Here is a 25,944-nt window from a genome sequence, read left to right as displayed (position 1 = left end):
ATATACAAACAAACTTTGTCCGATGTCCATTTTATGAAATATCATGTCATCAAGAAACGAGCACTTTTGGGACAATTATTTTGCAACTTCCTGTTTTTGAATGGATTTCATCATTTACCAGTTTGCCAAGGACCCATGGAATCAGCAACAGGTTTGTAACTGTCTCTCAAATTTGAAAAAAAAGAATCTTTTTAACGGCTGGTATGTAGTTGCCATATTTCGATATCATATTGAGTGATACGCAAGGTCAAAGAGGTATGTCTTAAGTGCATGTTTAAAGGTTTCAACCGTTTCAGCCATTCTTAGGGATACTGGCAGAGTATTCCAAAGGCTGGGGGCAGGGGGAAAAGGGCCCTTCTGGTGTATGGCAGCCTTCTCGTCTAACTGCTCCCTCTATTTGTTGAGATGTCCATGTTCCAGTACCAGCAATACACACATTATTCAACAATACAGTCATAAGTACCCCCCCCCCTTTTCCCTACTGTGAGGCGCATTGTGATACCTCCAGGTATGAAATGCGCCATACAAATAAAGTTTGATATGTGCAAAGCGACGTACACAGGAGAGAACAGCCAAGCTACGAGCAATAGAGACCTAGTGTAACAATAAATACTATTTTACATAAGAAATAGAAAAAGAAGTGCAGGAATGTAACTGCTTTAAGTTCAAGTTAAGTAATAGTAGAAGTTCAAGTTAGGAAGGGAGGTGCTCTCTGAAGAGTTGGGTCTTCAAGAGTTTCTTAATGGTATAGGGACGCCCCTGCTCTGGTAGTGATATGTAGCTTGTTCCACCAACGTGGAACTACAAATGAGAATAGTCTAGATTGCCGTACCTGCACAGACGGCAGTGCTAAACGACGCTCAATAGACGAGTGCAGCATCCTGGGGGTAACATTTGCCCTTACAAGAGCATTTAAGTAGATGGAAGCAGAACCAGCATTCACTCTGTAGGCAAGCATAGGTGACTTGAACTTGATGCGAGCAGCTACAGGCAGGGTGAATCGTGCCCTCTTGGCCGCCGCGTTCTGGATTATCTGTAGTGGTTTTCACGCATGCAGGCATGCCTGTTAGGAGGGCGTTGCTGTAGTGAAGGCGGGAACTCACCCAGGTTTGCAGCAGTAGCTGAGTGGCATACTGGGTTAGGTACGGCCTGATTTTGCGGATGTTCTATAGCACAAAGAGGCACGATCGGGGGCAGAGGCAAAGTGGTTGGCGCATGTCAGTTGGTCGTATAATGAAACAATTCATGCTGTTTTGGAGGGAACAAGAGATCAGGAGTAAATATTGATATCGATGTTGTGTTGGATGGCCTGTTTGACTGGAAAGACCAGCCAGATTCTGCAGAAGGTGGTGATTCTTCATCCATGTGGATATATCAGAGAGACAATCCGAGATCCACGCCAAGAAAGTGGTGTCGTCAGAAGAGAAAGACAGATACAATAGGGTATCATCTGCATAGCAGTGAAATGAAAAACCATGCAAGCGGATGGTAGGGCCCAACAAGGTTGTACACAGACATCCCAAGTCTTCCAGAAGTTCCGGGAGCCTACCGCGTATTGATGACGACTCCCTGATGCCCGCAAATTACTTAAAAACTCCCGGAATCTAGAGCGAGTGAGGAAGACCACGCACACGAGACATACATGCTCTGAACCGCGGGAGCATCTGTGTACCATGACAGAGGGAGAGTACCCCAGTGGGAGGTCGTGGGCGGGATACTTCCCTGAAATGACTATTGCAGGTTGGGATGCCTGTATACCTGGCAAAGAGAAGTGGTCCCATCACGAGCGTTGGGGCACCCCTGTGGTGAGGCGGTGAGGTACAGACAGCCGCCTTGTCTGTCATCAATTGCTCAGCAGTTGCTAGGTCAACAAACACACTTCTGCCCCTTGCTGGTTGCTTGGAGTACTGCATTGCAGCCACACCATAGGGTTTGTTAAGCATAATGTGAGGTTAGTCATTCGATATGATGAAACTCATAAACACACACATACATCCATACACACTGTATAATGATGGATGTGACAGAGTGCAGATTAGCATGTTCTTGAGGAGGATATTTCCACAAGATTCTAATCTGTTTAATTTCCTGTGGACAACAGGGAGATCACTTTACATCCTGTTAATCACAGTCTCTGTGCTTGTGTGTCTGCAAGTCACTGAGGTTGTTAGTGCATCTGTGTGTCATGCAGTCTCTTAGTGTGTTTGTGTCTGTGTGTTGGCAAGACTTCACTGACTGTTTATGGGTGAAGAACAGTCAACATGGTGTGGGACAAAATGTACCATTTCTGTCATTCATCTTTTGAAGTTCTCAGGGCTCTCAAGTTTTGAAGACAGGCAAGAGTGACTACAAACACTGATGCTAATTATCTGGGAAATATTCTCTAACTGCAGTCAAGTTGTCATTGCTTGTGCCAAACCATTGTGAATTTGTTGTAACATTAAAACAGGAGACAACTTACTCTTTGTAGATGACTGATGCTCGGAGCTCCAGTGGTTTTCTCAGGTGAACGAAACTTTCGGAAGATCAATCGCATGCAATTCTAGGATTTTTTATTTCCGTTGGTTGCTGGATTACATCATACCCAGATTCAACAAATACAAAAGATATTTTTTTTTTGTATTGGCTGGCAAGTGGCACCTCACGGCAGAACTCCAGGGGATTCGGGGAGACGTGCTTGGTTCCTCCATGGTGATGACAGCTAGGCCAGGTCATGTTTGCGCGCTGCGGCATATTAAATAGAGTTGTTTTTCAGCTTGAGAAATGTGATGTAGGAGTCCGTGACTAAAGACTGAAATGAGTGACTGTCACGCTCAATACGTGACACTTGAGAGCCCTGAGTTCTACTGAATGTGAGTGCAGTGAAGGGAGAGAGCAGTCACCCCACTTGGCCTTGAACCCGGGTCTACAGGGAACCAAAGCTGCACTCTGACCACAACGCAAAAGAGCCAGGCTCAATGGTTTGGCAGGCAGAGCATACCCTCATGTGTGGTAATGGCACTCCATCACACTGCCCTCCCCTTCGGGAAGTGCACCCATGCGCTTCACGCACACATCCAACCGCTGCCACCAAATGTCAAAGGGTAACCGTGTCTTTTAGTACTTCAGAATCTGTGCAGAGAGCTTCTTTGATAAGTGTTTGGTTGGTGATCTTTATATGCTCTTCTCTATTTTTCTCAGAAGAGTAAGGATGTCTCAGTTCTGTCTCAGTATAAGGAAATTGTACCACACTGTACTATTGACTGTTTCCATTTATATTCTCAGTCTTTTTGTTTATATTTTTCACATTCTTGGATTCTTTCTGCACCTATAGCGTAGGACAAACACATTTCCAACCACAAAATGTTGTCTCCCTACTGCCTTTTTTGCCTACCCTAAAAGACTCTCGACACGGTTACCCCTTTGACAGTGAGTGTGTCTATGTGTCTCCACCAGATAGGCAGAACTCAACCCTTATCATCTCCATGGGGGCATCTAAAGGGCTGGATCTGCACTGGATTTGTGCCGGTTGTGGGACTATGGGATTTCCAGAGGCAGCTGCCATCTCAGCGAGTCCCAACACAGCATCACTAGCCAGCTCAAATCACTGTCAGCGCCACCATTTAAGGCAACTTAGTGAGTCGGCTCAACAAAAACGAGATGACCTTTCAACTCTTCAGTTCACTGTAACCTGCTAGTGTGGCTACGGACATCTACATTTTTGTAATGTATCTGTTTTTGAGGGGCTTTAGTATTTACAGCTATGTCAGCACAAACCTGAAGTACAGGTTGTTGTCTTCTCATAACTGGACAGCTTCTCCTCTCTGTTAATACAGTGTTGTGCAGGTTTTCCATTCAGTTAAACATGTACAGGTGAGTGTGTGTGTTGGTGGGCTATGTGTTCAGATTGTTGTGCATATGTGGAGTACATAGTATATGGTGCCTGTGGGAGAGGGTGTTTGTAGAGGGCGTATGGTTTGTGTGTGTGTGAGTGTGTGTATGTGTGTGTGTGTGTTGTTTGTGTGTGTGGAGTTTGTCTGCAGTTTGATGCGTGGGCCTCCAGGCTGAACAGACATGGGTGTGACTGTGCGTCGCTCTCTTCTCTGAGCAGTGGCGTCACATTCCCCAGCCCATGGTGAAATCTGGAATCAGCATGTGACCTTTGACCTCTGCCCTTAGTCAGGTGCCGCATGAGTGTGTGTGTGTGTGTGTGTGGGGGGGGGGGGGGGGGCTAAATAAATCCATCATCATCTCATCATTACATTTTTTAGTTATCCTAACAGGTCAGACCAGATCCCTCCTGGTGAAAGGATTTGGGGGCACATGCAGCTGAAGAGTGCATGACAAACGCCCCTGGAATGTGTCATGTAGCATGTAGAGGCACACACGCCAACCCACCGATAGAGTTGCCAACTCATGCATTTGGCGTTCGACACATTCTTTTGAGTTCGGTCTCAATGATAGCATGCAACAAAAACATATAATGTGAAGAGGGGGGAGAACTGATACAAATACTGTTGGATGAATCTCTTTTGATTTGGAATTTGTTCATCTGTCAAAAGTTTGTGTTCTATTAAATTTCACACACAATCAATCGCACCCTCCTCAAGCACTCTGTATTTAACGGTAATTTCTACTTAATGCTCATTTAAGTCCGCTCCGCACCAAGAAGCAGAAGGGGATCTGACTCTGTCCCTCTAGGCCTCCTTAACATATCTGTACTGTGATTGTGAGTTTACAAATTGCTTCACAACTAATGTTGACATCATTTTATACAACTTCTACAGGTGCAACTATTACAAGAGCAATTTACTGCAATGTAGTTTTTTTAAAATGGCCTGCTCTCAGTCAATTCAGGAAGGTTACTTGTTATTTATAGCAACATGAAGAACTTCTAAAAGACAGCAGAAATAATCTTTCCTCACATGGCCTTGCATCCAGCACTCCCGTCCATTTGATGGCGCTAGAATGCACGACCCTCCAGCAGGATGTTGTTGCCGGATGAGCATGGCGTTTACTGCTGCTGTAGAGCCCCATGTGTTTCAGTAGCTGAATTTGGAATGTAAAGCAAACTTACCTACACTTATCAGTAATTTGAGTCTTTTGAAATATAAAAATGGTGAAAAAAAGCAAAAAAGAAAAGAAAGTCAAAGGAGCGGAGAAGACGGCCGCCAAAATGGAGAAAAAGGTCTCCAAACGGTCGAAAAGGGAGGAGGTAACTTGATTCCGTTAGCAACTCTTAGCTAGATACGTAAAAAAAATGTATCGAGATACGTTAAAAAAAAATGTATCTCTGTGTCCTGCATAATAGGAGGATCTCGAGGCACTAATAGCGGAGTTTCAGCAGTTGGATTCAAAGAAGACGCAGGTCATGGAGACCACCTGTCCCCCGCCTTCGGCCAGGTGAGTGACTGCAGGGCTGTCACATGCCGGTAGAATGTCGCCACTCTCTGATAACCTAACAATGATGCGCCTGCTTCCTTGCTCCCTGTGTCCGCAGGCTCAACGCCTCCTTTTCTGCGCATCCCGAGAGAGACGAGCTAATCCTGTTTGGAGGAGAGTTTTTTAATGGAAAGAAAGTGAGCATGCTAAGAGTTTCTCCTGCAGGTTTTGCATGTTGCCTCACATTTTCATACAGGTCAAGCTAGAGCAGCGTGACATTGAAAAGTAGGTCCACTCCCAGCTCTGAGCCTAACTCATTTTGAACCCCAGTGAATAATGAGTCTTGATTAGCAAATAAATTAAAAGGAGACTCACAGGCATGGGCTGGGTGACGTGAGCCACCCATTTCATGGCGTAGAGAAATCCCAAAGGGTCGATAGCGTCAGCATTGGCCTTTCAAAATTGAGGATGATTTTAAGCAGTAGCTGGTATGTTGAACCATTTTCAAACCATAAAATGCTGTTCTTTATAAAAGTGGTAATTTTGTCAATATTACCTATTTTATGACCATGACAAGATTGTAATGAATGTAGCATGAACTTGGCTCCTTTTTTTCTATATACAATCACTTTTGTATCAACACTTAGGGGAACGATCCTGTACATCACATCTTGTACATAGTTTCTGTCATACGGCATCAAGTCAAGCTGAATGTCCTCTTATCTTCAGACTTACCTGTACAACGACTTGTTCTTCTACAACACCAAGAAGAACACCTGGGTGAAGGTGGACGTCCCCAATCCCCCTCCTCCCCGTTGTGCTCACCAGGTACTGCTTTATGTCCATCAAATACACCAGGACTTCTCAGGTGATTGAATCATACCTGGACCTGAGCAGCATAATCATGTGATTCCTTTAAATGTCTTTGGGAATGTTCCTTTAAATGTGTTTGGGAATGCTTACAGTTTCAAGTGAGTTTGAATGTTCCACATTGATCCAACAGTGATCATGAAGATGGAGCTACTGAATGGTGCCATTGTAAGGAACTGAGCAAAGTCTCCAAAATGAACTTCAAAACATTTAATTACAAATGTTTCAAAAGGTTGATTCGTACCCTCAGCACAGAGCATTTCATTGTGTTGAAGTGAATTTGAGTGTGTTTGCTGTGACTGAGTGTTTGTGTGTTGTGTGCATGTGATGTTGACAAGCCTCAGCCCTGTGTTTAAAATTCTATAGCTGTTTCTCTTCTCATACCACAGTGCGTCACGGGCTTAGTTGGGGTGTGCCGAACTCTCACAGTTCAAAGCATACAGAGATCCAGAGAAATGTGGGGCCATTGCTGCAGTGGCTTCTTTGTGACCACCAGAGGGCAGGATTCCCATTGCAGTTGTTGGCCAGACATGGTGAAGCCAAGCATTGAGTTTGGCCACTGGATAGATTGATAAATGTGACCCTATTACTCTGGAAATGTGCAATCAACTCCTCTTGTTGTTCTGGTTGTTACATTAAGTAATTTGTTGCTGTAATAACTGTACTTATCAGTCCTGTGTCAGAGAATTTCTTCTTGCTTCTCGGTGCAGCATGAGTTTCATGCTTATGTTGAGTTGGGTTTCCTCTGACAGGCAGTGGTGGTAGCCCAGGGAGGGGGTCAGCTGTGGCTGTTTGGTGGGGAGTTTGCGTCCCCTGATGGAGAGCAGTTTTACCACTACAAGGACCTGTGGGTGTTGCACCTCAACCCCCTCAAATGGGAACAGATCAAGTAAGACGCACTGCACATATTTGCCCTTATGTGCATATACATGTTTACATGATGGTGTGTTAATTATGTGTGCACTATGTTTGTGTACATATTTTGAATGTGTGTGTTGTTGCATAGAGCTCCAGGTGCTCCTTCAGGACGCAGTGGACATAGGATGGTCCTGTGTAAGAGGCAGCTGCTGCTGTTTGGAGGCTTCCATGAGAGCAGGTGTGGGCACTGAAACACCTGCCACTGGCACACCAGCCACTGGCACTTATGACACTGGCACACCTGCCACTGGCACACCTGCAACAGGCACACCTGCAACAGGCACACCAGCCACTGGCACTTGTGACACTGGCACTTGTGACACTGGCTCTTATATCACAGGCACACCTGACACTGGCACTTGTGACACTGGCACTTGTGACACTGGCTCTTATATCACAGGCACACCTGACACTGGCACTTATGACAGTGGCACACCCGACATTGACACTGGCACTTATGACATTGACCCCGGCACTTATGACATTGACCGTGGCACTTATGACATTGACATTGGCACTTATGACAGTCACACTGGCACTTATGACAGTCACACTGGTACGTACAACACACTCACCTCTGGCACCTGGCGCACCTTACTTGGGAAAGTCCTTTTTCAATTTAATATCAGAGTGGTGAGCATGCACAAAGTAAAGTGATTTGTGCACCTTTTGTATTCAAATGTACACAACCTTTTAAATTAAGGCAGACTATGTGAAAGGCACATACATTAAGGCACACTATGTGAAGCCCTGAACACAAAATACAGTGATATGAATGGCACATTATGCCCCTAAGCAAACCCCTGTCAAAAATGGACTAATCTCACAAGATGTCACTCTATTTATTTGAGACTGGACTGTAGTGGACTTCAAAAACCATTGTCCTTCGACATTTCTAGGTTAGAGGTCGAAAATCTGATAATAAACGTAAATCCTGTGTGTGTGTGTGTGTGTGTGTGTGTCTCCCACAGGGACTATATCTATTACAATGACGTCCACTGCTTCAGTCTGGACTTGTTCAGCTGGAGTCGTCTGACCCCCTCCGGCTCGGGCCCCTGCCCCCGCTCAGCCTGCCTGATGAGCCCCACTCCAGACCATTCAGGAGTCATCATCTATGGAGGTTACTCCAAATCTGTGAGTGTGTGTGTGTGTGTGTGTGTTTGTGTGTGTGTTTGTTTTCAGGTATTATAGGTTGCGTACAGAGGCAGTACTGTGTACGGACACTGGAGTTTATTTGAGTGCACACACGGCATGGGCAGCTAGAGGGCTGTGAGGAGGAATTCACTGCAGTTTACAAAACATGTATTGCATTAGAAGTGCACATTTTACCTTTAAATTACTAATGATCAAATACTGATAGATTGATTCTTGAAGTCTGATAGGAGAGTCTGTGAAACATCATGACACTCAACTGAATCACTATCTGTCCCCCTTGGCTGTAGATTTGAATTCTATACATGGAGTGTGCACGATGCTAGTCTCCATCGTGAGTTTGTGGTAGATCCTCCACAGATTATAGTCCATTCATAATTTTTATGACGGATTAATGAGAAGGTGTGTTCTTCCTTCCCCTAACAGAGGGCCAAGAAGGACGTGGACAAGGGCACCATTCATGCAGACATGTTTCTGCTCAAAAGAGAAGGCAAAGACGACCAGGGTACATCTTATGTCACAAACCACATCAACAACATGAATTATTTGCATGAATAAAACGATGTGTATGAATCCATGCAAGTGTAAAGGAATGCGTACACATCTGTGTGTGTGTGTGTGTGTGTGCGTGCGTGCGTGTGTGTGTGTGTCAATTTTTTTGAATGTGTGAAAGAATATAGTTATAAACTGTATTTGTTTAGACTTCTGGTGCTTCTGGAGTAGTACATATGCATGCATAGGTTGGTAGTATCCTGTGTCGTGGTGCCTTGTGTGATCATGTCATAGCTGTTGCTGTAAAATAACTGATCCTCTTCTGTCTGCTGTAGAGAAGTGGGCGTGGTCCCGCGTGAGCCCTGCAGGGGTGAAGCCGCCCCCACGTTCCGGCTTCTCCGGGGGAGTGTGTGTAGGCGTGGCGGGCCGGGCCCTGATGTTCGGGGGAGTGTGCGATGATGAGGATGAGGAGACGCTCGAGGGAGAGTTTTACAGTGACATCTACCTTTATGACGTCACCAAGAACCGCTGGTACCCCGCCCAATTAAAGGTGTGTGTATGAGTGTGTGTGACTGGTCATGTTATCCAGCCTTTACTTGTGTGTGAGGTAAGTATCACTTGTGTGTTTTTCTTGTATAAACACACACACACACACACATGCACGCACGCACAGTTAAAAAGTCTTTATGCACACCTGCAGGGCACCAAGTCAGAACGAAAGAAACGGAGGCGGGGGAAGAAAGGAGAAGAGGGGGATCACACGGAGGACAATACGGAAGAGAACATGTCCCCGCAGGCACCAACTGAGATAGTCAAGGAGATCGTCGCCGAGGACGGCACAGTGATGACCATCCGTGAGGTGGTGCCTGTGGCGAGGGCCGAGCCTGAGAGTGACGAAGAGGAAGAGGATGGAGAGGAAGAGGGGGCGGAAGCAGCTGCACTGGTGGAGCCCTGCGGACGCTCCAATGCCATGGTGTCTGTGAAGGGGGGGCGTCTCTTCCTGTATGGGGGCATGTTTGAGGTGGGAGACCGACAGGTGACGCTCAGCGACCTCTATAGCCTGGACCTCCACAAGATGGATAAATGGGACGTTCTGCAGGAGATCGATCCGAGTGAGTACATGTGTGTCTGTGTGTCTGAGGCCTGCAAAGTACTTCAAGAAATTGTCTTTCGGTTAAGAAATGTATTTCATTAGGCCTGCAGGCATTTTATTCTCTACCAACGTTTTTAACATGACGTACTCCGACAGTAAAAAAAATCATAACACGTGTTGTTATCCTTTTCGTTGTAGAACTTATTTTCAGACTTCTAGTTTTCAAACAGCAGTAGTATCAGTAATAATAGAAATACAGATTGTGTGTGTTGATTTGTAAACTGATACTGTTTTTGTTCTACAGAGGCTCAGGAATGGCTGGATGACTGGTCTGATGAAGAAGGTGATGATGATGATGATGATGATGATGGAGATGAAGAGGCCAGAGGGGGAGAGAGTGAGGAGGAGAGTGAGGAAGATGAGACTGAGGGTGAAGAAGGTAAACACTTATTTTTATGTCATACTGTTTCTGTAGTTTGTTGCGTGTGTCCCTTGTAGTTCCCCCATTTTGTGTGTGTGTGTCTCAGAAACAGTTCTGTTGTGTGTGTGTGTGTGTGTGTGTGTGTGTGTGTGTGTGTGTGTGTGTGTGTGTGTGTGTGTGTGTGTGTGTGTGTGTGTGTGTGTGTGTGTGTGTGTGTGTGTGTGTGTGTGTGTGTGTGTGTGTGTGTTAGTAACAGTTGATGAGCTGTGCATCTGTCAGGAGCACTTCTGAAGTTTTGAGTATTTGTGTTTTGTGTGTGTTGCAGAGGGTGATCACCCGTGTGTGCAGGCTGGTGAGTCTCTGGAGGAGTACCAGTGTCGGACAGAATCGTACTGGGTGAAGCAGGCACGTGCCAACATGGGACCAGAGGCCAAGGACAAGAAGGTGCAGAAAGTGGGTGTAGCCATGGCCAAAGTGTTCTATGAGGAGCATTGAGGAGTGTGACCTGGACTGTGTGTGTGTGTATTCTATGATTGCCAAGTATGTGGATTTTGTATGGTTTGCGTGTGTGTGTGTGTGTGTGTGTGTGTGTGTGGCTGCGCGCCAGTCATTTGTACCTGCAGATGGTTGGTGTATTAAAGAATTTACATCAGCCTCTACTTGTACCTGCTGTTTGTACACTCACATGCCTCTCCCTCAAACACAAACCCCTTCATAGTCAATCATAGCCCATTATTCACTCTCTTCATGGTGATGAGTTCAACTCCTGAAGACTGAAGTAGGTTTTAAAAGCACAGGAGTCCAGACATAGTTTCCTCCACAGGATTTAACTCTCGTCAAGAGAATAGAGAACCTTTAAAGCAGCATTCTGACACAGTTTAAATTCCGGTGAATTCTCTTTGGACTACAATGTCCTGAACAAGGTTTAGTGAGGTTAAGTGCATCCCATGCTGGACTGAAGTTGCAAATAACACCTGGCATGGACCATGAAGTCTGTGTGGAACTGGACAAGCAATTTTTGACAAAATAAAAGTGGCTAAAAGAAATGGTCATTCTTTTTCTAAAATTGAAACACGTTAAACGCTGACACTGCCGTTAATTGATGTTTAAGATACATCAGAAAGCAGCCATACATATTTTAAGGATAGTTGACCAAAGAAGCCTGCAGAGATTCTGCATATACGTATATACTGTATATATATTTATATATACATGTTATAAAGGGTTCATATACAGAAAAAGGAAGAAATTGAATAATCATGACCGGCCCTCCTGATAGATGGGATGTTTGTCTCGACGGTTTTGCAAGATTAATTTGCAGTTACTACTAAGCTTTAGTAATGCCAACTCTATCTACATACCTTGATAACCTCACTGCAATAGCTATAAGCTTTCAACGTTGTTTCAATTTATGTCTGTTAACAATGTCCCAATCTAGTCAACGTGCATAAATCCACCAAGTATCAGTGGCGTGCACACATAGACACTAGGTGGTGCTAACGCACCAGGACTTTTGCCCTTTATCAACGAAAATGCCCTTTTGAAACTTTTTTTTATTTTTATATTATTAACATTTTACTGAGGCCGGTTTTGAAATGATCTTTTAAAAACCTAAGCGATTAAAAACGACTGAAACAATGCCCAAAAATGAGCCACGTCCCCCTTGCACAGACCAGACTCAATTCTCTTCCTTTGTCACGTGCACTCGCGCAGGCACGCGCCAGGCACCACATGCGCTTCAGTAAACAGAAGCGTCTCCAGCATAGCAGGCACGGTCGCAGACAGGCATGTTCTCCCGTGTTCCCACCAGCCAGGTAACATACAGATCAAGTAAAATCGTATAGTTTTCCCTCTAAGCCCAACGTGTAGCCTAATCATTTTGTTGTGCAGTAAAATGTCTCATACAGCAACAAACAACTAAGCATTTTTAGCCGACTGGTCACCTGATGAAGTTTTACGCTGTATAGCCCAATGACAGATAACGCAAGGACGACCATAGGCTTATTAGGCTACACATTTTTCTATAGGAAACTCACGTTTAGAGAATGATACAAATAAAAGTAAAATTTCATTCAACATGCGTGTAACTTGTTTATAATAAGGTGTCCGCGTGCGCTAAAAAGTGCCCTTCCCTTCCCCCCTGAGCACCTGCCCCCCAAAATGTCTGTGCACGCCACTGCCAAGTATGCAAGAAAAATTGGATGAGAATGATAGGTCACTATGTTTGTAGGTACAAACCCTTCCTGCTTATCTAATACCCAGGGACATCATAGCAACGTTAACAGATTTGCTCTGAAATTACAATGTTTTCGTCCTTGGCCCATGCTACACTTTCTAGCCAAATTGAATCAAAAACGGGTCGATAGTTTTTGCTCAATCTTGCTTACAAACAAACCTCAACCAAAACAGAACCGCCTTGGCATAGATAATTAGACACCGGGAGGTTAGTTGCGATGTTACCACAAATCAGAAGGTGGCATTTTTCAAATACCGCAGTAAGAAAATCTATATAGCCCTTAAAAAAAGTGAAACTGGCAAAGAAAACAATTATATGGAAACACCTGATCTCTCACCCCTCATGGGACTACCTTAAAGGAGGGCCCTAATGTTAGACATTACAAGGTCAGCTGCAATCAGAACTAGACAGGCTTAACCACGTGGTCACCTCAGAAGCAAAAGTTTGACCTAACCAGCACTGGTGAACTTCAGGGACACTTCTCAGGTTTTTATTTGTTTGTCTAAATAAGCAGTGTCTTGCAATTATTCTCTCTGCATCTGACTTATTCTATTAGCGTGTGAGGACTGTACTGTTGCTGGACTGTACCTGCCAGTCAAGTGTCTCTAGTGCTGAGGCTTTATGAGCTAATTTGTTTAAAAACATAATTAGTTTTTTTACCCTTAAAGTAACACTATGCAACAATTATACTTCAGGATTAGGGTTAGGATACGCAGTTTTACCTTTAAAAAAACAGCTACAATGACTTTTAATGTGGAGAATCGCCTCTGTGCCATTGCCATACCAGGGTATATAACTTCGTTCTGTAGTTTTGCCTGTGGCAGCCTGACTTGTTTACTGTCTGCCGAACTAGTATGTAGCTTATTTGCCGTCTTGCTTTGTCTTGTGTTGCACTTGCTTGATGTTTGACTGTGTAAGGACAGTCGTTGAGTAACTAGTTTGTCATAATGTCAAAGTCAGCACATTTCAAGAGATTTCGTTAGTTTTAGCTGCTAGCATACTGTTAGCGAATAGCTATTGATCCGTTGTGCTGCTTTAAAGCACAAATACTGAGACATTGCACTATACTGTGAGTAGATTTATTTGACATGTGACATGCTATTACAAGTCAATAACCACAAACAGATTTTCAAAATGTCTTTGGCTTCCAGAAGTGCTCTTGTTACAACTGTCTCTCCCAGGATAATACAGTTAGTTAGAGTAAAATTCTTAAAGCATCCAGTATAAGACTATTTTCCAATGAGAAGAAAAATTCAATTATATAGTAAGACTTTAGGTGACAGGTAGGTAGTCAGACACAGGATCTCTTCAGACATTCCTGAGACATCTTTTCTATGTAGACTTCTTCACCACTGCAGACTTCCTCCAGGCTTTGCAGTATGACTCAAGTTAGCCTCACCTTATGGGGAGCTGTAACGGCCATAAAAGAGGATGCTCTGTGAGGGGTTGTGTCGGATGAAGAAGAGGAAGGGGTGGTCCGCCATGAACCTAATTGCACGGCTGTTGGACACCGCAACAGTTGTTGCTGCGGCTGCCTCAGTGCCCTCCTCGTTCACTTTCACAAAGGACTTATGCACGACCTTGGACAGAACCAGAGGGTCGCAGGACATGCCAGAAAAGTCACACTTCCCATATGAAAAGGCATCCACCATGCCCATGTTGGGAAGGATCTCCTCAAGCCTATAGGTCTCTTGCAGCTTGAACTTAGGGAGACCCACCTTGACCTCCAGAGTGTGCATCTTGTCAGGCCTGGTCCATTCCACAAGTTTGTCATACGTGAGCATCTGCTCCAGCTTAGGGAGTGGCAAAGAGAGAGGTTATAAATCAGAGCAATGACTGGGTTTCTGAATGTCTGAATCTCTAATGATCCAGGTTGGACCCTCTGCTACAAAGCTAACACAGCTGACGAAAAGGACTTTATCCTTTCTTTTTCAAGTTTGAACATTAAAACATTAGTTTGTAGTTGACAAATACACTAACGTACATAAGCTATAACCTCTTAATAGGTTAGGTAAGGCTGATAATAGGTAAGAGACATTTCATTCATATCTAATGTTGTATTTTTTTCATTCAGTTCTATGTTAGATACTTTGTACCAACCCATCTAACATTAGCGTGCACGTCACTGTTTTACCTTCTCCAGTCCAGTGGTGTTGCCCTCCATCTCATTTGGGAGCATAATGAGCATGCTCATGTCTCTCCCCACGTATAGGCCGCAAGGTGAAGCACGAAAAGTGCTTTAGAAAATGAATCCCGTTCCACTCACTGGCATCTACACAATCTTTAGCTTATAAAAAAGCACGAGTCGTGGTTAGTTACCAAAAAAAAGTTCGTCGCTGATTTTCCAGTCGATTGTCTATATGGCTTTGTTTTATGCAGAACTAGAGACTTCAGAGCGTAATAAGATTTTTGTCGGGAGCCGTGCCACGGTTCGACACGTGATCATGCTACACCAATGAGAAGGCTGCTTTTTGACAACAGAATGGAAAAATGGCGGCTCCCGTGCGGTTAGAAACATCGTTAAAGATAGAGGAAAACACTTGAACATCCTCAAAATTGGGCTAAATTAATTCTAATTAGTGCTGTATACATAGCCGCGTCCAAGAAGAACAATGAGGCAAATATACGATAATGTTATTTTTATGTTAAGTCATTTAGATCAAGTTTGACATACATGGGCATACACATTACTGACGATCTTATGGACTGTGAACACCCAGCACACCGAAGAAATCAAGGCAAAGACTGTACTTCCTACGTCAGCTAAGGTGATCTTAACTATGAGAAATCATAGGCTTAGATGATACACAAACAATTCCATGCAACATTGTAAGAAGTCATCACAGAAATACAATAATCATCCCAACTTTAGAAATCCAGGGAGGGGGTTGACTTTTCCTCATTGATCTGGAGCACTCACACCTAATTGTAAGCCCTGTCAGACCCTCGTTTGTAATTGTGATTAACATTAAATAAGGGTTAAATACATTATATCAGTAAGACACAGCACACAATACAGTAGTAATACGGATAAGTGCAACGGCCCAGTGGTTGAGAAACACTACACTAGGACATCAAGTCTGAAATGTCAGCGGTTGCACAGTGAAGAAAAGCCATGTAAATGCTTGAATTCTGAAGTTTGAAGTTTGCCCTTCTCAAATGCATATGTTGATACTCATGCCAATGTGGAAAAACTTCTAAACAAGCTGGGTCTTTAAAACATCACCTGATAGTACATGGCAGGGAAGGTCCACATAAATGTGCCTGACCTTTTATATGTTTACAATATGTAAAGGCATTTTCACTGGCATTTTCATATGCAAAAACATACTATGTGGGAAAACATTTACAAGGTCTTCAACTCTGTTTGTGTGTGTGTGTGTGTGTGGAAGAGAAGACTGGAGAGAAGCCTCGTGAAGGTGCCCAGTGTGTGCACACTCACACTCACACACATGCACATCCTCATATAGGCTGTAGGGTGAACCCTGTTTCCGTTTCAACCCGCTACACTGTCTGGCATCTACAGATGTGGCAGTCATTGCTGTAAGTGTGCAGACAGATTTGCCATGCACATATATGTTTTTTTACAGGGACTGGCAACAGGACATGTATCATTGACATTACCAAGGTGTCATCAGCTCTTGGAACCAGTGTGTTTTCAGCCTTGATCGGAATTCAAACATTTTCTGGGTGTGACTCCACAAGTGCCTTTAATGGCAAAGGAGAAAAAAAAGACATTTTCTGTTGCATGTGAGAAAGATGAGTACCTAAAGGCTTTTAAAAGTTTAGGTACTAACTTAAACTTGGAGCAGTCAACATTTGCATTTCTTTGCCAGTATGTATGCCACTTATATGATCAGTCGGCAGCTGATAATGTAAATAAAGCTAGGTTCAAGGCTTTCTGTATGACATCATCAGCCTTGCCAGAATTATCCATTCCCCCTACCACTGATGCCCTCCATCAGCACTGCAAAAGGGCAAACTACCAGGCTGCAATAATGAGGTCCTGTGTCAAACATAATATAAGTGCTCCATCACCTGCTGGATATGGTTGGCAAATAGAGAATGGGAACTTGCACGTCACCTGGATGACTAGAAATCCGGCCCCTGACAGTGTTTTGCATGTGATACACTGTGGCTGCAAAGGTGCCTGTGAGACAGACAGATGTTTTTCTGCAGGATTGTGTTGCATAGTTGACCTATGTCGTTGCTGTAGGAACTGGAAGATAACTGTCCTGACACTGACACTAACAGTGAGGACTGAGTGTCCCTAATCTGTTATTTCTTATTCAGTTTTGTACAGTTTTATATATCATATTTCATGTTTCATAAAGAGTGTTTTTATGGTTCATTAGTGTTGTTTTCATTTGTGGAAGAATAAATGAATGAATGAACAAACAGATGGTCATTGGTATTTACAATTACTGCCTTTTATTGATACATGGAGGTTTATTTGTCACATACATAAAAATACTACTATTTTTTCTGTGCGAGTGTGAAGAAAGAAAGATCAAGAAATATTTTTCATAAATAGCAAGAGGGAGTTTAAAGAGCAGTGTGTGAAAAAAGGTGTAATTGATGTTTTATAGTCATTGTGTGTGTTCAGGATAAGGAATGCTTGAGGAAAGAAGCTCCTCCTCAGTCTCTCTGTTCTGGTCTTGTAGCAGCAGAGACGTTTGCCTGACCTCAGTGTTTTGAAAAGTCCATGGTCAGGATGTTAGGAATCCTTTACAATACCTTGGGCGCTGGTAGGTAGGTCTTTTCTTGTAGGTCTCCTGCAGAATATGGAGAGATGCTCTGATGATTCGGTGCTGCAGTCACAGGCTGTACAGTTCCCATACCAAGTGATGCTGTCAGGACACACAGCTGATGGTGCTGAACTTCCTCAGCTGATGTAGGAAGTACAGTCTTTGCCTTGATTTCTTCGGTGGGTGTTCACAGTCCATGTAAGATCCACAGTAATGGGTATTCCCATGTATGTTAAACTTGATGTCAATGACAACATAAAAATAACATTATCGTATATTTGCCTCATTGTTATTCTTGGACGCGGCTATCTATACAGCACTAATTAGAATTAATTTAGCCCACTTTTGAGGATGTTCGGATGTTTTCCTCTATCTTTAACGATGTTTCTAACCACACGGGAGCCGCCATTTTTCCATTCTGTTGACAAATGCAGCCTTCTCATTGGTGTAGCATGATCACGTGTCGAACCGTGGCACGGCTCCCGACAAAAATCTTTTTACGCTCTGAAGTCTCTAGTTCTGCATGAAACAAAGCCATATAGACAATCGACTGGAAAATCAGCGACGAACTTTTTTTTGGTAACTAACCACGACTCGTTCTTTTTTATAAGCTAAAGATTGTGTAGATGCCAGTGAGTGGAACGGGCTGAAACGAAAACCGTGTTCACCTTACGGCCTAGTAGGGGAGTTCCAGAATCTGGCAGTCGACATCAGGGACGTAGGTAAAGGGGAACACAGCCTTCTGACGCATCATTTGCACAGGCTTACTTTTATTCTGCAAACAGACACAATGAGTTAAAACACACAAGCACATGTGAGGGGAGTTCATTATCAACTGTTTTTGACAACCATTACCTTGTTGATCTTAAATTTAACTTGAGTGGTGTCGCCACTCTTGAACTTCCTCTCCCAGTTGCCTTTGAAGTAGATGGCGTTTACCAGCACAAGTCTTGTGTCATCATCACAATTCCCTTTAGCCAACAAATCCTTAATTTTGTCTACAATATAGATGGATCAACATATCAAGAACAGATAAATTGAAAGACAAATAATTACAGAGAAATTGAATCACAAATAAATCATTAGACGGATAAGAGGAGCTGTTTTATTTTGACGGCAGTGACAGGAAGGTTTCAAAAAAAGGTGTTTTGTATAGGTTGTAAGGTTATGCTGTGTGGGTTTCTACTGATTGATGATTACCTTGTGTCTTTTCTTTCACCCATTTGTTGATTTTTAATCGGGCCGCCTCTGCATTTGAGATGAAGTTAACAGCCTCCAACTCAGCAAGGTAGTATGTCTTAGTGTCAGCAAGGAATTTCTGAAGAATGGGAGAAAAAAAAAAACAAGGGCTTGATCAAAGTCAGGTCAGAACCATAGAGGCCATCATTTTCTGGCTCTTACACACCCCGATTCCTTTACTCGCATGGAAAATAATTGATCAATGATACATTTCATGCCACATGCCAGTGACTGTGCTGTCTCAGATGGTCTTACCTCAACAAACTGGCAGGTCTTCTCTCCATACAGGCGATTGGCCAGACTCAGTGCATATGGGGCTCCGTCTTTGTTAAGTTCAGCGAAAAGCTGGTTGAAGCCAACATGGACATCACCCTCAACGTTGTTAAGGTTCAGGGTCTTCAGAGAAAATGATAAACGAATTATTGATAAGTGTTCAGTTATATTGTGCCGATAAAACAATGGGTCGGATAAACTAAAGGTCGTATGGTCCTTTCTATAGTCTGTAGGCATTTATTTTGAGTTTTCTTTGAAAACGTCATGAGGTCAAGTAAAGATGTGAAGTAGGCTACAATTCATAAGGACTTTGGCAAAGACAACCGTGCAAACAGAATCACGCTGCACATATACTAGGCAATTCATTATGCGAAGGTGGATGTTATTGACCTGGGTCACGTTGATCGGTTGTTGTTGCTGTCGCAAGGAATTGTGAGGCGATACTATCAATTTTCCATTCATAAAGGATGCTTCAGTGTATCGTATCATATAGTAAAGGAGATAAGGAAAGGACGCATTTAAGCTTCTTTCCAACGCATTCATGGCTGCCAGCATAATTTTGCTCAGTTAAAAGCAAAACACACTATCCAATTGTTTCCGTTTAATAAAATATTTTTTAAAACGTGACTTCTGTATACGGGTTATCTTCATTGACTATAAGTAGGCCTATAGGCTGAGGTAACATTCACCTCTCACTTCCTCAGAACCAGAGTACTCCCGGTCCGCTTGTTGATGCTACGTTATGGACGTAGGCTACTACGACTGACTTTTTTGCTCGAGCAATATTCAGAGTACTTTCAGAGTACTTTACGAAAAAGCTGAGTCTGTTTCTCTGACTGACGATTCAAAGTATGTACCTTGTGCTTGCATAGCTCGGTGCCTTTGGAAACCTTTTTGGTGCCTTTTTGGGCTATGTTAGCATGGTGTGTGGAGATATAGCCGCGGAAAAAATTAAGAGACCACTTCAAAATTATCAGTTTATCTGGTTTTACTATTTATTGGTATGTGTTAAAGTAAAATGTACATTTTTGTTTTATTCTATAACCTACTGGCAGCATTCCTACCAAATTTCAAATAAAAATATTGTCATTTAGATAATTTATTTGCAGAAAAATGACAATTGGTCAAAATAGCAAAAAAGATGCAGTGTCTTCAGATCTCGAATAATGCAAAGAAAACAAGCTCATATTCATTTTTAAACTACACAATACTAATGCTTTAACTTAGGAAGAGTTCAGAAATCAATATTTGGTGGAATAACCTTGATTTAAAATCGTCTTCTCTGATGAGTCCAATTTTCAGCTTTGCCCAACACATGGTCGTCTGATGGTTAGACGGAGACCTGGAGAGGCCTACAAGCCACAGAGTCTTGCACCTACTGTGAAATTGGACTCATCAGAGAAGACGAACTAGAAGACCCTCCAGTCCGCTTTGGTTCAATCTTTATGGTCTTTTACAAACCTCAGCCAGGCAAAGTACAACGTTGTCCCGGAAGAAAAACTTGCTTCCTTTTGCTCTGACAATGTTCCCCAACTCTGAGAAGTGTTTTTCCAGCAGGGCAATGCTCCATGCCACACAGCCAGGCCAGTAAAGGTGTGGATGGAGTACCACTAGATCAGGACCCTGTCATGGCCAGCCCAATTTCAGGACCTGAATCCCATAAAAAACCTCTGAAATGTGATCAAGAGGAAGATGGATGGTCACAAGCCATGAAAAGAAGCCGAGCTGCTTGAATTCTTGCGCCAGGAGTAGCATAAAGTCACCCAACGGCAATGTGAAAGACTGGTGGAGAGCATGCCAAGACACATGAAAGTTGTGATTTTAAATCAAGGTTATTCCACCAAATATTGATTTCTGAACTCTTCCTAAGTTAAAGCATTAGTATTGTGTAGTTTAAAAATGAATATGAGCTTGTTTTCTTTGCATTATTCGAGATCTGAAGACACTGCATCTTTTTGCTATTTTGACCAATTGTCATTTATCTGCAAATAAATGATCTAAATGACAATATTTTTATTGGAAATTTGGTAGGAATGTTGCCAGTAGGTTATAGAATGAAACTTTAACACATACCAATAAATAGTAAAACCAGAGAAACTGATAATTTTGAAGTGGTCTCTTAATTTTTTCCGCGGCTGTATGTATCACTATGTGCGTTAGGCTACTATGTTACTATCGCTAGATAACTGTCACAGCTGTGCCCTAAACCACGAGACGAGCATTTTAATGATGTAAAAGTCCGTCAAAAGAAGGAAGCATTTTTTAGATTTTTGAAAATGTATCGGCGGGCCGCAATAAATCAGGAGGCGTGCCGCATGTGCCAGTTGCCCATCCTACATCATGCACTGAATGCAATTGCCCTGAGTGAAGCTATCCATTGCTTCACTGAGCTGTGTGCATTGGGAACTCACCTCATGAATTTGGGCTGCAGTATTTCCCTTGGCCCCCAAACACACCATGGTCAACGCAGAAGAGATGCTGAGTGGTGAGAAGAACACATTGCCGGTGTTCTTGGCCTTCTCGATCTCCGTGATCTTTTTGAAAAGTTCAAGAGAGAAGTTCCCGTTTGCTGCTGCCAGTGCCTCCATTGTCTGACCTATAGGGAATGGGATAAAGGAGTCATAGCCTAGACATTTATAGAGATCATGTATATGAGTCAGTAGCAGCTGTCATCCGGAACTTCTCGCTTGCCGGAACTCTGACGCAACAGAGATCTTCCGATCAGCTGTTTTGTATTTTCACGTAAATGATATAGAATCTTCATGTCACACCGAACATTACTAGGGAATTACGGCGATAAATACGATCAAATACCTTGATATCACACATTCTGTTTATTTAAAGCTCGCTTTGGACGTCTGGAACTTAATTTGGATCGCGGACTTGGCTGTGAACTCAAAGCTATCGCAGTTGTTCTTCAACTTTATGTCCGGGCACCGCACAACAAAATGTACACTGACAGGCAGGCACGTGCACAGATAGACCTAGTGGTGCTCAAGCACCTGCCCTTTTGCACTGGATGAGAAAAGTGCCCCTTCTGCTGGGGCCACATTTTTTCTTCATTCATGATTATTTCAGAATCAAAATTACTCTCTCTGTCATCAATTCCCCCAAAATGTGTTTTGATATCTGACGGGCATTTATTTGAGTTCTTGTGAAAATTTCGTTGTAAAACTATTTAAACAATTTAAATGAGGCAATAACTAATAATTAAACCTATTATAATGATAAATACTAGAGCTAAATATTAATTAGTTTTTCAATAAATAATAATCAGAAACAAAAATCTGACCAACTTTAACATTGGTCATTAAGTGTTGGAATGACTTATCCTGCTGCGATTAATGTGTGCCTCCTTTTTTTACCCAGTTGTCCACATCATTCCTGATGTTCTGCCAATGAAAGCCCTGCCGGATGTTGCCCTCCATGCGCGCTCGCCCAAAGTGGCCTGCGTGTGCCTATGAGGATGGGAATCTTAAAAAAATCAAGGCAGATTTTTTTTTGTCTATTCCTCAAGTAGCCCTCCTATTCAAAATGAACAACTAGTACGTTTTGGCCTGTGTCATTGAAGGAAAACTGCATACACCCTCTAGAATCTATTAAAACATCTTGAGGGGATAACCTTTACAGATGTGTTGAGAGAAGTCCCACCCTCCTTTCACTTTGTTGTCCAAGACTATATGTAAATCAAGTGTATGACTGATATATATAGGTCTCTACTATTAGGGCTAGGAAGGCTTGACTTATCTTAACTCATGTTTAATGACATCTCAAGGGTGTATGTTTTCAGGAAATAAGTAGTTTTGGCGGTTCTACCTTCGATGAAAACTGTATTTCATCTCACCGACAGTACCATTCTAATGGCCATACACCAAAAAAAGTTGTCAGCACCACACATAACCAAGGCTAAATTGTAGCAATCATAGATAATTCCCAATTGAAAAGCTCTTTAACACTTAAGAAAGTCAGTAGAACTAACTTAGAACTTAATATATCTACTGTTGCCATGGATACATTTTCCGTAGATTTCTTTTTATATGATGTATTCCCATTCCGTAGCATTAGGGAACATGTTGTTTGTTAGTGGAGAGGGTCAAAAGAACAGAACACCCTCGCTGGGTCAAGCCTCCCAGGTCCCAATGACCTCCTGTCGTTGCTCCTCTATGACGCATCTTGGTCAGGGTATAGGCTGTATGTTTAGTCAGACAATTTGTGACAACATATATAGATGAAAGGTAAAAGTGATATTATTCAAACACATATTTTGTCAGAAGCGACATACATTGACTGGGAATTGAACCCTTGTTGACTTGTTTGTTAGGCAACAATGCTATTCACTGTTAGGGTGACCGGATGCAAACCGACCAAATGTGGGATGAGTAGTAAGTTTGTGTGGGATTTGATACCAACACTGAATGATAACCTCAAACTTTGATATAATGTTTATCTAACTGAGTAAGTAATTTGTATTCTGCCTTTTGGCTTGTAAAATACAGAGTGGACACTTTGTCCACTGCACACCAGTTAGGCCACAAAATATACAGGTTACAGCGTTTGGTATATGAAAGAAATGATGAGCACAGTGCTGTTTGTCATCTCAAAGGCTCAAAGGCACAGTTTTGCAACGTAACGTCTTTATTGATAGACATCCATCATCTATTGGTCATTTTAGACCCATCAAAGGCAGCTGTGCTAAGGCAAAGCATGTGTCCAGGATGTTACCTGGTAGTTTTACCTTAACTTAACATTTTTTGAAACTTTGGTTTTGTGATGTGGGAGTTCACCAGCCCCAAGTCTGTACAGTTTGATTGACGCCTTCACAGCCCCTTGATGACTTCACTGCTGTCTTCTTAGCTACTGGATGAAAACTAGGTTTTAGAAAAGCTTGGCTGTGTAGCATTTGAATGAGTCAAACATATCCTAATGTTGTGCAGTTCAATGCAGAGGCGGACACCTGGCCACCCTATTCACACCCCTGCTGAGACAGGTTAATGTCTCGTGACATGGGCTGGGGTCGAGGCAGGGTATTCCCTCCATAATTGAAAAGAACTTAACTAAGCAGCAAGGGGAAGCTTCACAGCCAGAGAGCAATCAGTGTTACACACATCCCTGTGTGACCTACTTTCCTCTGTGTGTGTGTGTGTGTGTGTGTGTGTGTGTGTGTGTCTGTGTCTGTGTGTGTGTGTGTGCGCGCAAGTGTGTGTTTGTGTGTGTGTGTGTGTTAGAGTGCAGGGGGTGATGAATAATATATTTTAGATGGATGAGGTTACTGTTATACTGCTTACTTCCTCCCCCTCCCCCCACTTTCTCTATCCCTCCTCCCACTCCTCCTTCTGTCGTGCTCCATATCTCCCGTCTGATCGCAGGTTTATAAATAACTAAAGGGACTTTTTTTGGGCACTGCTCTGACGTCCCGAAGAGAACATGCTGCCTTCGTCATCCGTCGTGTCAGCAACCGTGTGTGTGTGTGTGTGTGTGTGTGTGTGTGTGTGTGTGTGTGTGTGTGTGTGTGTGTGTGTGTATGTTGTGTAAATCACTGTCTTCACTGTGAGTGCTTAGTTCTGTGTGTTACTCTACTCTACTATGTGTTGTTAGATGTTGTTAGATGTTGTAAGTGTTGTGACAGCCTGTCTTTACCCTTTAAAAGTGACTTAATTTAACAACAGCAAGCCTATACTCACCTGTGTCGTTTTATCACACAGACGTACAAACACACTCTGATACAGCTCTGTGTCCATTCATTCAACGTAATTATATTTGTATCGGGGCATTACTAATGAATATTGTTTCAGGGAGCTTTTATAGAAACTGGAGACTAACCCTCAAGAGAGCATGTCAGTGTCAGTGAAAACCCCCTTCGAAGGAGGGAGGTGGGATGATGGGAGAAGAGCAGAAAGCGTCAGGTATGCACACAGGTATTTACACACTCTTTGAATAACGTGAGTTTCGGTGCTTTGTGAATGACGAGTTCTTGGTGGACCCAGAAGAGTTTCCTCATGACTGCTCCATTCTGACCGAATCTATTCATCCGTCCGCCCCCCCGTGCACAGGTCGCTGACTGGTGATACACATGTTCCATTTGTGCATGGTAGTGCACACATAACGCATATTACATTGTGCAAGGCAAAACAGCTCTTGTCTCCCACACACTATTTAATCATAGACCTTTGGGAAAGGGTTATCTGTACTGTACAGGTCACTCAAAGGACAGTAGGTGTCTGTGGAAAGAGTTAAGTGAATTTGAGTTCCAGTGTTGGTTTATAATTTGATTTGCTGTGTGTTTGGTGTTTTGTGCCAAAAAGGATGCAGGCACACTTTGTCATATCTGTGACAATCATTGTCATATCACAGATGATCCAGATTTAATCAATCCACCACAAGAAGTGCACGTTCACAAGTAGTGCAGACTGCAGAGTTTTTCTGTGTGTGTAAACATGTTTTCTGTCTGTGAGTGTACATGTTTGAGTGCGCACGCCTGTGTGTGTGTATGTGTTTGAGTGTGCGTGCGTGTGTTCATGTTTGAGAGTGTGTGTGTGTGTGTGTGTGTGTGTGTGTGTGTGTGTGTGTGTGAGAGAAAGAGTTTTTAGGAAATAAAACACAAAACAAGTGTATTACTTTCAAACACTTTCATTATTTTCTCCACATAACTCAAAAAATAATTGAACAAATCAACCCCAAAGGAAAGAAAGACCAAACAAACGAAAGGAAACAGAAAGAAAGCAGAGGCGAGAGAAAGAACGGGCATGCTGGGGCATGCGGCAGGCGCAGAGGACCATGGGATATCTCCAGGGTTTCAATAAAAACAGAACTGAACTCTAGACCCCCTCACACACATACACACACACACACACACACACACACACACACACTCCAGTTAACAGCACAATTCACCATCAGCCCCTTTGCTCTCTCTGAACTTCTCTGACTTCTACTGCGCAACCCAAGACCTCAACCCTACCCAGATAACTAACCTATTTGGATCTGATCTGGCATTACTCCATGGTGGGTCCAAATCTGTGTTCGGACACAACCTTGTGTTGCTGAAGTACTGTTGTTGGTCAGGTATAAAACCCTAGACTGTCAACTTTCACTCACACACACACACACACACACACACACACACACACACACACACACACAC

At 43.0% G+C, this 25,944-nt stretch overlaps 1 protein-coding gene and 1 pseudogene across 2 annotated transcripts; one reads left to right on the top strand and one right to left on the bottom strand.

Moving 5' to 3' along the window:
* The first annotated feature begins 5,007 nt into the window (after window positions 1-5,007).
* klhdc4 (kelch domain containing 4) lies at window positions 5,008-10,890 on the top strand. The gene is made up of 12 exons (XM_080842958.1): window positions 5,008-5,194; window positions 5,291-5,382; window positions 5,480-5,558; window positions 6,091-6,189; window positions 6,984-7,120; window positions 7,238-7,327; window positions 8,121-8,283; window positions 8,728-8,806; window positions 9,129-9,343; window positions 9,494-9,905; window positions 10,191-10,325; window positions 10,633-10,890. Exons 1-12 carry the CDS (start codon window positions 5,096-5,098, stop codon window positions 10,800-10,802), a joined length of 1,770 nt encoding a protein of 589 aa, XP_080699084.1. The 5' UTR covers window positions 5,008-5,095; the 3' UTR covers window positions 10,803-10,890.
* Window positions 10,891-13,943: 3,053 nt separating this feature from the next.
* On the bottom strand, window positions 13,944-21,391 carry LOC308367712 (leukocyte elastase inhibitor-like; annotated as a pseudogene). Its single transcript has 7 exons — window positions 21,215-21,391; window positions 18,786-18,926; window positions 18,492-18,609; window positions 18,147-18,289; window positions 17,965-18,066; window positions 14,678-14,741; window positions 13,944-14,336 (listed from the first exon to the last, which is right to left on the bottom strand). The product of its transcript is annotated as a leukocyte elastase inhibitor-like (transcript).
* Window positions 21,392-25,944: the final 4,553 nt, after the last annotated feature.

This window comes from Sprattus sprattus, assembly GCF_963457725.1.
Source record: "Sprattus sprattus genome assembly, chromosome: 7".
Taxonomy (NCBI): domain Eukaryota; kingdom Metazoa; phylum Chordata; class Actinopteri; order Clupeiformes; family Clupeidae; genus Sprattus; species Sprattus sprattus.
The sequence above is the reverse complement of the archived record's forward strand: the minus strand, read 5'-3'. Positions and strand labels throughout refer to the sequence as shown.